The sequence below is a fragment of the Corapipo altera genome, unplaced genomic scaffold (genome assembly GCF_003945725.1).
Source record: "Corapipo altera isolate COAL_440 unplaced genomic scaffold, ASM394572v1 61, whole genome shotgun sequence".
In the NCBI taxonomy this organism is placed as follows: Eukaryota; Metazoa; Chordata; class Aves; order Passeriformes; family Pipridae; genus Corapipo; species Corapipo altera.
Window position 1 is genome coordinate 6,618,017 of NW_020884910.1, and position 11,204 is coordinate 6,629,220.

The 11,204-nt window shown below is 41.5% G+C and overlaps 1 protein-coding gene across 2 annotated transcripts; it reads left to right on the forward strand.

Moving 5' to 3' along the window:
* The first annotated feature begins 882 nt into the window (after window positions 1–882).
* HAO2 (hydroxyacid oxidase 2) lies at window positions 883–10,951 on the forward strand. 2 transcript variants are annotated; one of them, XM_027653623.1, is made up of 8 exons: window positions 883–1,015; window positions 2,654–2,806; window positions 3,607–3,758; window positions 4,551–4,834; window positions 5,205–5,420; window positions 7,191–7,349; window positions 8,695–8,764; window positions 10,663–10,951. In XM_027653623.1, exons 2-8 carry the CDS (start codon window positions 2,676–2,678, stop codon window positions 10,716–10,718), a joined length of 1,068 nt encoding a protein of 355 aa, XP_027509424.1. In that variant the 5' UTR covers window positions 883–1,015; window positions 2,654–2,675; the 3' UTR covers window positions 10,719–10,951. The 2 variants fall into 2 exon arrangements, with proteins under 2 accessions (XP_027509424.1, XP_027509425.1); XM_027653624.1 differs by having other exon boundaries at window positions 4,554–4,834.
* Window positions 10,952–11,204: the final 253 nt, after the last annotated feature.

Genomic DNA, 11,204 nt, shown 5'->3' on the forward strand with positions numbered 1-11,204 from the left:
TCAGCTTCCAGCTCTTTCCCAGTGCGTTGACTCACTCACTGCCCCATCTGGGCTGCTTGGGCTGGGAGGACAATAGTACTGGTATAACTTTGGGAGTGTTTTAACAAGTTTCTTCCTCACTCTCTACACCTCTTATCATAATATCTCAATTTTCAGTTAGTAAAAATCGAAGCTTCAAGATCTCAGAGATGCATGGAAATACTGAAAGCATTTTTTTACCCCAAAGGCTAAAAAAACAAAAGACAAAACTGTCCAGTGTTTATTTTTCGTATCTTGCAAATTTAAGATCTGTTGGCACCTCAGTCCTGGTTTGTAATGCTAACAGAGGAGGCAGAGGGAGGCACAGAGAAGTCCCACCAGCTCCAAGCACAGAAAAAGGAGGACTGGCAGTCCTCTTGGGAGGTGACTGAGTGGAGGACCAAAGGAGGGAATCTGCAAGCCCAGTGGGAGAGCAACTGGATCATGAGAGCACTCATAGCCCATTAAAAATGGTATAAGACAAAGGGTATTTTAGTTGGTCATATACTGTAGGAGGCAAAAAATATCTCTCACCTGTGCCAGTAAAGAGTCCAAGCTCTGTAGCTGTGGGTTGTAACAATTCACTCTGTCTGTGGATCATCATTTTGGTAGAATCTGTAGCACATGAAACAGCAAGTTATCAACAGTTTAGAGATTCAGTAAAACCCCTGAAATACTATTGCTCTCCTAAATGAATGCACAGCCATCAGCAGCTGCCAAAGAGCTCAGCTCCAGGGCTCTGTCCCAAGTAATCGCACCACTGACAAGGTGATGCATGTTTTTAGAAGGAATTTTTAACCACCTGATAGCAAACCAACATTAGTGTTATACAAACAGTACAAAGTTTACCACAGGATTGAGCTTTAATCTCTGACGGTTGCGTATTGATTCTAGAAAAAACAGAATCTACTCAGTGAAAAGACCTTCTCTACATCCTGTTTGCAAGCAAACTTGAGGGAGAAGCTCTCACCTCCTGCAGCTCTCCCTGAAACCCAAAGTAAGTCTGAACTGAGACCTGAATTTGGAGACAGGACTGAGCCTGGGTTGTTTAAAATTGCAGTTTATTCTGCCACGAGAGGACTTGGTTTATCTTATTGTGCTTTCTGGTCTTGACCTTTGTAAGAGTTGGAAAAGCAGAAGTTGCGATACATTGTTTAAAGTATGTCACAGTATATATGTGAAGACTTGTGCTGTTGGCAGTGCTTGATGTCTTGAACGCATAGAGAGCGGGCTTGGCATACTTACACCACTGGCTACCTAATGCCTGTCGGATGAGACAAAATAATGCTGAAGAAATCAGTCGCATTTCTTCTTCATCTTTCAATGAGTCCCTCATCTTGGGCTCTTTTCTAGCATAGAATTTTAAGTCCTAATTTTCAAACGTAAACACAGGTACCTCAGTCACTGAGACATCTCCATGCCTGCAGTTTAACAGGTTGTTTCTGTGTACACAACCTGTGTGTTTATCTGTGCCAGAACTGTAAAACATCAGACACCCGGGACTGATTTTGGTGAAGCTTGCAACCCCTGCTAATCTGTGGTGGGAGGCTAATCCTGAAAATTAGGATATTTACTTCTTCCTGTATGTTTTTTAGAAAAATCAGACTAAACCACAGCTGTTTAAAAATGTCATGTTTTCATATACCTTACTAAATGCCTATTTTAATCAGAGCTGTGGAAGTAATTGCAATAAGCAATTTAGCAAATTGATTTTGTCTGTGTTTTGTACATGTTTTTCCTCACACACAGCCATGGTTTGCTAAAACATTAATTTGCACAGCTTTTAGTCCTGGCTACTTCAAAAGTATGTAAGTGCAGGCATTTGCTGGGCAGCATTTATGTTGGTTTGATTAGACATCTGGGTAACACAACATCACTTGTCTTCCCTGAAAGGCTGAGGGTAGTTCTTAGAAACATGTTTCATTTTGCAGAAATTATTTTTTGCCAGTGTTTTCTCGTGGTTTGTCCAAATTCTGTACGCTCATTTTACAGTATATGTCATGTAATTCAAACACCCAGAAGATATTTTTTAGAGAAGAGAAATGAAGATCTGTAGAAAATGCTTTGTTTTTTTTCCAGAGTTGCTGTTCCACTTGCACTCAGAGTCTGGACATAGTTTTACAATGTGTTCATGCTGGAGCAGGTTAGATGTAGACTCTGCATTTACTTGTTTCCAGATTTCATAATCTCGAATTCCATCACTGTGTTCCATAACTAATTGTTCAGTCAGGGAGCTGTCCTTAGGGGTAATCTAGCAAATGATGTTCTGGGACAAACCTTGAGGAGAATTAGTGGAACAAATAACTCAACTAGTTTTAAGATGGAACTTATGACAGAATTATGCGACTAAAAGATCAGAGGACCTAAAATGTCCTCTTCAGGCTGCTGTTTAAAACAGAATAAAGAAAGGCACAGAGATGCAAGCTTCCTATAGCTGCATCTGCAAGTTTTTCTCATACTAGAGGAGAAGATGCATTCATAGACTGATGTGCACAATAGACGGAGACAATCTCTCAGCAGGTCCTCTAAAAGACAGACAGCTCCAAGGTTTGCACTGAGTGACATGAGAGCCCCTGGAAGAGAGAATGACAGTTCAGGGATCTAATTTCTCCTCCATGTTATTCTTTTCTTCAAGGTTCCCAGAGCCTCTCTCAGCAATGGCTATGGTGTGTCTTTCAGACTTTGAAGCCTACGCTAAAAAGTATTTACCCAAGATTGCTTGGGATTATTTTGCAGCTGGAGCAGATGACTGTAGCACACGAGATGAAAACATCTTGGCATATAAAAGGTAATGCGAGGAGGAAATGAGGGGTGTTGTACTGGGAGCTTTTAAACTACATTTTTGTGCAAGTGTTTGGACTTCACAAGCAAAGACACCTAAGACCTTGCCTTTTCAAGGTGATCCCCAAGCAAAATGCACTTACCTGAATGATATATGCTCCATGGTCTGATGCCAGCCTGACTGTGACACAGATTGTGTGAGGCATAAGTGATGCTGAGGGTACAGGCAAGTGGTAGGGTATGGTACAGTACTGTGTGGTATACACAGCATGACAGGAAAGGAGATGAGTAGCTATAACAGAATGAGAAGCAACAGGGAGCTCTTGCAGAAAAGCAGGAAGTCTAAGCATAAGTAGGATGGGATTTGGGGAACATGCTGCAGAGTGTGAGGGCAGGCACACTGTACAGTGAGGACAGACGTACGAATGGTGGAGTGGAAGGCACCAACCTGGGATTGGGCTGCAAGTAGAAGCAACCTGGGAGGTGGACAATGGGAGAACAAGACACAGAATCACAGAATATGCTGAATTGGAAGGGACCCACAAGGTGAGCTGAAGTGGGAAGTGAAGAAATTAAGTGCTGTGGCCAGTAAGCATGATTAATGGAAAATGGAAGTGGTTGAACTTCTGGCTGAACTGACCTTTAAAAGTGAACAGAAAGGATGAAGAGCTTCTGTTATATGCTGTTCTATATTTATTGTCTCAGATTCCTGCCTTGTATTTGGTAAATGAAAACCTGGTTTCCATGAAACTTCAGAAAAGTCACTGAACATCTACTATCCTGAATGTGGTTCTTTTTGCCTTGCAGAATTCATTTCCAGCCACATATGCTGCGGGATGTATCCATGATGGATATTAGGACTAAGATCCTGGGGACTGAAATCAGCTTTCCCGTAGGAATAGCCCCCACTGGTTTCCACCAGCTAGCATGGCCTGATGGAGAGAAAAGCACAGCCAGAGGTACTCTTCTGGTCTGCTGTCATGTTGCAAAAAGGGTGGTTTGTGTAAAAGCCTCAAGAAGCTTTTAGGATGGCTTGAAGTGTGACTGAGAAAAGTTTTCAGGCTTGAAGGAGCAAACTCCTTTCCCACTTTCTGACACTCTGCATGGGAACCTGTATAGGCATTGTTCTATTTCTCCAGCTACCACTATTACAAGATCCTCACTGTGGAATCTGCTGCAAACTTAAGACAAGGGCAGTGGACCCATTTCTGACTCACACCAAGAACCACACAAGGTTCTCAGTCCTGGTGGCTCTAGATAGGTCATAAAAGTGGTGGATGAGACTCAGACTGTGAATTCCTTGTTACCGGTTAAGCAGTGTCTCCCTTGGAGAAAAAAGAGGGATGATATCTCTTCACAAATCCTATGGTGGGTTTGGAGACCTGATGCTTTAAAATTACTCTTTTCTTCTGTGTATTTCTGTGTACACCAACTGGAATTGAGAGTGCGTTCCTGTGAAAACTCAGTCATAAAGGAAAAATTCATGGTTTTTCAAAAAAAGTAGTTGCAAAATGAACACACAGCTTGGTAAATTGCCTGTCTCTTTCTTGCTTTCTTAACCATGATCCTACACTAGTGCATGGTAAATACAGCTACTTTTAATCCAGGGGTCATAATTGCACTGTGTTTCGTAGGATATACGTAAAACAGGAGTTCAGGAAGTCTCTGCAAAGAGTACAAATTTGTGTCTAATGTCTGGTGAGACGGTTCAAATGACTTTGTTTCTGATTCTTTTTCAATACGTCCTGAAGCAGCCAAAGCCATGAACACCTGTTACATTGCCAGCACGTACTCCACCTGCACGCTGGAGGAGATCTCTGCGGCCGCTCCCGGGGGCCTCCGGTGGTTCCAGCTCTACATCCACCGCAACAGGGCAGTTTCCCGTCAGCTGGTCCAACGAGCGGAGGCCTTGGGTTTCCAGGCCCTTGTCCTCACCGCAGATCTGCCCTACACGGGCAAAAGACGCGACGATATCCGCAATGGTTTCTGCCTTCCGCCCCACATGAAACTGAAGAACTTGGAACAAGACTTTGAGGTTTGTAAAATGAGCCTGTCCTTTCATTCACTCTGCTGGCATGTACTACATGAGACGAAACCACTGGGTAAGTGCTGCTTTGGGATCTGCTCTACCCAGGGTGTATCTTCTCCCCTTCTGGTTCTGCAGCATCCTGCCTTGGTCTCCTGCCAACCTGGGTTCCGACTTCAAAATCCCCATCCAGATGCCTAAGACAAACTGATCTCCACCCGCACTGTAATTATTCTTCTTCAGAGATATATGCTTTCTGGAGCTGATGAACATGTTTGTTAGCAAGTTTAATTAATCTTTTCTATGGCAAGGAAAGACTTCAAGGGACCTATGTATTGTTGCAGCTCAGATGAGGCTTTCTTTTGTTCTATGGCTGTAGGGAGATGACCGTTCTGAGTACGGACTGCCACCCAACAGCTTGGATCCTTCCATCACCTGGAATGATATCTACTGGCTGCAGAGCCTGACCCACCTGCCCATCATCATCAAAGGCATCTTGACGAAAGAAGATGCAGAGCTGGCAGTGAGACATGGAGTTCAGGGAATTATTGTGTCCAATCATGGTGGAAGACAACTGGATGAAGGACCTGCCACTGTAAGTGAGAAAATGTATGTCCCATGACTGCTTACAGCCTGCATATTTGCATTAACCTGGGTATCTCTATGACCAGCTCTGTGTGCACACTTTTGGTGGACTTGTATTTGTTCAGTATGTGCAGATGTACTTTAGCTTTAAACTCGTAAGATCCATGACTTGGCATGAGCTACCCACTGAAGTATTTTCTCAGCTTCTTGGGAGGGTTCTGTGAGTGTTGCAGAAACCACATAACTGCAGATAAAGTACTGGCCTGAGTCAGGAAATGTTTTCTGCCTGTGTCTCCATGAGCTGGTGCAGTGCACACAAACTCTTTGCGCACTGCAGCAAAAGGAAAACGAAGCTCTGAAACCAAAAATGTACAAATGAAAGCATAATGTATTCTCATTGTTCACATCTGTCAAAACATGCAAAACAACGCAGCTAGATTTAGTGAGAGGCCTGCTTGCGTATTTATGGACTCAAGTCTAAATGGGAATTTATTGACTTCCATGAGCTAAAAAAAGGATAACTTACCTGGAAAAAAAATTCCCCTGCTTTTTAAACTGTACAAAGAAATCAAGCATTGTTTGGACATATGTGTATTCCACTGGTTTAATTTGGCTTCTCTCAGTTTTTCCAATTGTCCTTATTTTACAGTTTTGCATTGCATAGTATCTTATGTATGTTTTTTTCTCTGTTTTCTTTTGTAAAATAAAAATAGGTACCAGGGAATTGTCTTCTATTCTACATCAAGCCTGACAATAATGAATAAAAAATATTTATAGTCTAAATGCTGAGGGCATAATAACAGAAATGGCATCCATATTGAATTGTTCTTCTACCATAAAAGTTTCTTTACATACACAGACAGGGCAGTAGATACCTGGTTTGGCTCTGATATTCTTTTGGTACCAAGCCTGACAATAGAATCTATTGTCCCTGTCCTTGATGAGCTACTCCTATAAAATTTCAGCCTGAAAGTTTTTAGTCTGAAATCCTGAAAAAAAATTGGATTAACTGGGAAAATCTGCTTAGTATTCTTAGTTATAGCTGCTCTACTTAAAAAAAAAAAAAAAAAAAAATAAAAATTAAAAGGAGGCAAAAGGGTACAAGAGACTGCATGAAAGAGCCATTTGGGTTTGCTGAGAGTTAATTAGGTCTAGTGTAATGTCCTGCCTCTGGTTGTACTGCCTTTGGGACCAGAGCCAGCATCTCTGTATGGTGCTGCCTTGCACTAGCAACTGGGACTCTAGTCCGTATTGGACTCTACAAAAAAGACCTTAGGGAATCAGGAGACTTAACCTGGAAGAAATGATTTGTTGACTGTCATACAAAGCAAATGAAATCCTTCATAGATGCTTTAGGGGGTCTGAGGAGGTATTTGACAGGTGGTCACCAGGATTAGGTTGAAATGTAAACTGTAGGCAGTTTGGACATCAGCCTTTTTTATAAACATTTGTCTCAAACAAAAGTAAAATATTAATAACAGTTATTTTCATTGAAATTTATATATAAAATCTTCCATAAAGCACTCACCAGAAGTGCTAGTAAAAATATCAATATAGGCAAAGTACTGGAAAATCACATTAACTAACTGGTAAACAGAATAGGGAGCTGCACTTTATCCTGCAGCCTTTGGTGCTGAGCTATTTGTGATGCATCATCACATTTTATTTTGAGAAGGTATGCTATGGAAGCATTGTCTCCCTACCTGTCTCTTTGGAATATATCCTCTTTCTCTTGGAATCAAATGCTGACCTCAAGGTGAGACTGGATGCTTCTTTGCAGATTGATGCTCTGGTTGAAGTTGTGGAGGCAGTACGAGGCAGAGTTGAAGTTTACTTAGATGGTGGAATAAGAAAAGGAAGTGATGTGTTAAAAGCACTGGCACTGGGAGCAAAATGCGTCTTTATTGGAAGACCAGCTTTATGGGGTCTGGCTTACAAGGTGAGTGAGGAGCTTTCAGTTCATATGCCTGCTTCTCATACTCTTCAACACTCTGTTGTTATTGAAGTCATAGAGAAAAAGTTTTCACTGGGAAAGAATCTCTCTCTCTGTTTTTTTTTTTTTTTAATGGATTTTTAAGTGGAATCACCCCAAATCTGACATTTCTGTGATTTAAAAATACCACTGAATTTCACGATTTCCTATGTATGCTGCTTCTTAACTATGGGAATATTTCTACAATCCAGAGTCATGAATTAGGCCTCTGATGCAGAAAGTTAACATAATATAATTCAAATATTATTACATCAGTTGTTTACTTTACTAAATTTTTGCTATTTAGCCTCTCGATTGGAGATTCCAAACTTTTCTTTAGAACAAAAAAATCTTTATTTTTCATTCTAAAAAATTTCCTATCTTTTGAACGAGACTCTTGTCCAGTGGTGTGGTTGCTGTGGATTCCAGTAGCTAGATTTTAAGCAAGAAGTCACCTGAATCTTCTGAGAAACCTGGAAGAGTTTCCAGTACTGTTTCTTTTGCTAGTAAACATAAAAAAAGGGCCTAACATGAAAAGGGTGCTGCTGTGAGTTGCCTGCTTTTTTTCCACAATGCAAGTAGAATGGAGATGGGATCTGGAGGGTTTAACTGTGCTTTGGTATTAAATTCCTAAAGATGAGTAAGTTAGAGTATTCCTAAAGATGTATCTCAGTGTATTACCCTAGCATACAAAGAGGAAGGACATGAACAAGCACTAACATTGTCTGCACCCAAAACATTCTTTATTGTAAGAAGTAAAAAGAAAATTTAAGAGGAAAAAAAAAGAAAAGAAAAAAACCATCCAGTATTTTACAGGAAACTCAAAATCTTATATACAATTTATTGGATTTTGAGCTTCTTGGTGTCACACAGGGGAAAACACACAATATATTATTTTTGAAGATTCAGATCAGTATTTGAATAAACTAAAGTTTTTAAAGCAGAATCATATACAAAACTCTCATTACTTCATTGAAAACTGTCAGCATTGTAAGGCTTGACATTTTAAATAACAAGCCAATTGGCAGAGAAAAACTGAAAGCTAAGAGAAGAAACCAGCTAGAAAATGTCAGAAGTGAAAAACAGCTTTGTTTTCTTTCCATGTTCAGATGTATCACAAAAGGAAAAGCATTCAAATTAATCTGCAATGAACTGAGCACATCCATCACAAAGTTTTAAACATTCATCTGTATGAGAGCTTGGAATTGGCACGAGGTTAAGGGACTGTCCCAGCTCTCACAGCGCAAGCATCCTGCAGCGTTGCTCTGTGCCAGTGCTCCTTTTACCCTGAGTGCTTTCTCTGTCGGAGCAGGGTGAAGAAGGTCTCCAGGACGTTTTGAGAATTTTGCAGGATGAGTTTCGTTTGTCGATGGCCTTGGCCGGTAAGTATTTGGCAGGTTGTTTGCAATGGGTGATACAGAGGTTTCTTCATGCAAGCCATATAAAATCAGAAGTCTGATGGATGGGTCACAAAAAGGCAATCCACCTGAGCTGTGCTGGTTCAGGTTGCTATGCTTAAGGTGATTCTTTGCTTCCTAGAAAACCACTTGGCATTTCAGGTGTCACAGCAATGACACTTGCAAGGAGGAAACAGGTTAAAGCAGCTTTGTGACCCAGCTAAAGAGATACAAAATTGCTAAGTAAAGCTGAGCAAAACTTGCAATTTCTGTTCTGCTTGGAATGGTAGCATATGTTTTTCAGTATTTAACATAGTGTTTATCAGGGCAAAATGGAACCAATTTTTTTCTGCATGAAAAGTTCATTAAAAATGGATGCAGAATTTTTCTCTGCATACTGGAGATTACAGCCTGTTGGTGGAGGTTCAAACCTCTGCATTCTACATACCTTAAAAGCCTTCATGTCTCCTCCAAGATTTTACTTTTGTTCCTCACTTTCATTTCTCACTATTGCTCTCAACTGTAGCTGCCATGTTTGATCCCCTCACTGACAGCAAACTTGCAGAGCCCAGTGCAAACTCATTTCACATATGAACAAGAGAGTGGTTGAGCACTGGAACAGGCTCCCCAGGAAAGTCTCAGCACCAAACCTGCCAGAGTTCAAGAAGCATTTGGACAATGTTCTCAGGCACATCGTGTGATTCATGGGGCTGTCCTATGCAGGGCCAGAAGATGGACTTCCATGATCCTTGTGGGCTACTTCCAACTCAGTATATTCTATGATACTAAGCATGACATGCAGATCCAGTGCAGGAGTATTCAGACATCAGCAAAGGATCTTATTAAAGATTTTCATGCTCTAGCAACCATGAACTCAAGTGGATAACAATGCTGACTAGGAGATTGGAACTGAAATCCTGTTGGCATGGTTGGTTTTACAGGTCACTTTTTCAACTAGCAAAGATTCCTACATGGTGGGTTTGTTGGTTTTGTGGGGGTTTTGGTTTTTGTTTTGTTTTGTTGTGGGTTTTTTTTTTTTTTCCAGCAGGCTCTTACACTTTACATGCAAAAGGGCACTGGATTCAGCAAGAGCAGCAAGTTGGGATCTTTTTAGTGGAAGTGTGAAATTCATAGAATCATATAATCTTTTAGGTTGGAAAAGACCTATAAGACTATCTAGGTCAACTCTTAACCCAGCACTGCGAAGTCCACCATGAAACCATGTCCCTAAGCACCACATCTCCATGTCTTTTAAATACCTACAGGGATGGTGACTTAACTACTTTTCTGGACAGCCTCATCTAACACTTGATAACCCTTCATGTGAAGAAATTTTTCCTAATATCCAATCTAAATCTCTCCTGAACACAGGATTCAAAATGCAGCCTCATCAGTGCCCCATTCAGGGGCCTGATCACTGCCCAGGTCCTGCTGGTCACATTGTTTCTGATACAGGCCAGGTGGCCATTGGCCTTTGTAGCCACCTGGGGACACTACTGGCTTATGTCCAGCTGGGTGCCAACCAGAATCCCTCTTCCACCCATTTTTGACCAGATGAAATGCCAGTCCAAATCTCCACCTCCGGTCACTTGGCACCCAGCAATCCCTGTATCTTTTCTGTCTACCTTTTCTCTGCTGACTGGATCAGATAACACGCTGCTCAGCTTGTTGTAAGGATCATTTTTTTTCATGTTTCTAACTCTACTTGTGTGGGAAGTCTGGTGCCTAACCTCAAGGCTGAAGACGCCATTGAGGAATAGAACTACTGAAGTACAAACCTATCCCAACCCAGCTCATACAAGACAAGACTGTAATTCAGAGAGGGGGGCTTCCAAGCTTCATCCGCAAACCTTTCTTTCTCACTGTTGTGTCATGTATTTCAGGCTGTGCCAGAGTCTCAGAGATTGGCCGACACCTGGTCCAGTTCTCCAAGCTGTGAACAGCCTCCTGCGATACCCACCAAACAGAGGCAGCTCAAGCTGAGGTCCCAGCCAGACTGAGGACAGCAAAGAAGGAGCAATAAGTATATGATAAGGCCTTCAGGAAACCTCTGAGGAGATTAGGAAAATCTCCGTGTTAGCAAAGGCTGTGCTCTGCTTTTGTTGAGACCAATGAATTCCTTAGCAGTTTGAATAATTTTTACTTGCTTAAATACATTTGCTTTAAACTGGCTGTTCCATGTCATTACCTATGTTGGGCTTTACTCCTGAGTTCTATTACACTGGACATCCAGACATGGAAAACTATGTGCCTTGCTTTTTCCACTTGATTGTCCTACCAAGTCTGACTGCAACTCAGTCACACTTTCCTACTCTGGCATAGTAGTTGTTGTGGCCAATATCTTCCATAGCTTGGGCTTTTCCCAGATGTATTCATAACAGATACAGAAACAAGATGCATCAGTTAACAGGCACACAATTACCCT

Coding starts and splice junctions, on each gene's coding strand:
- HAO2 (XM_027653623.1), top strand. CDS start 2,676: ATGGCTATGGTGTGTCTTTCAGACTTTGAAGCCTACGCTAAAAAGTAT. Junction 2,807..3,606: donor AACATCTTGGCATATAAAAG/GTAATGCGAGGA, acceptor TTTGCCTTGCAG/AATTCATTTCCAGCCACATA. Junction 3,759..4,550: donor AGAGAAAAGCACAGCCAGAG/GTACTCTTCTGG, acceptor TACGTCCTGAAG/CAGCCAAAGCCATGAACACC.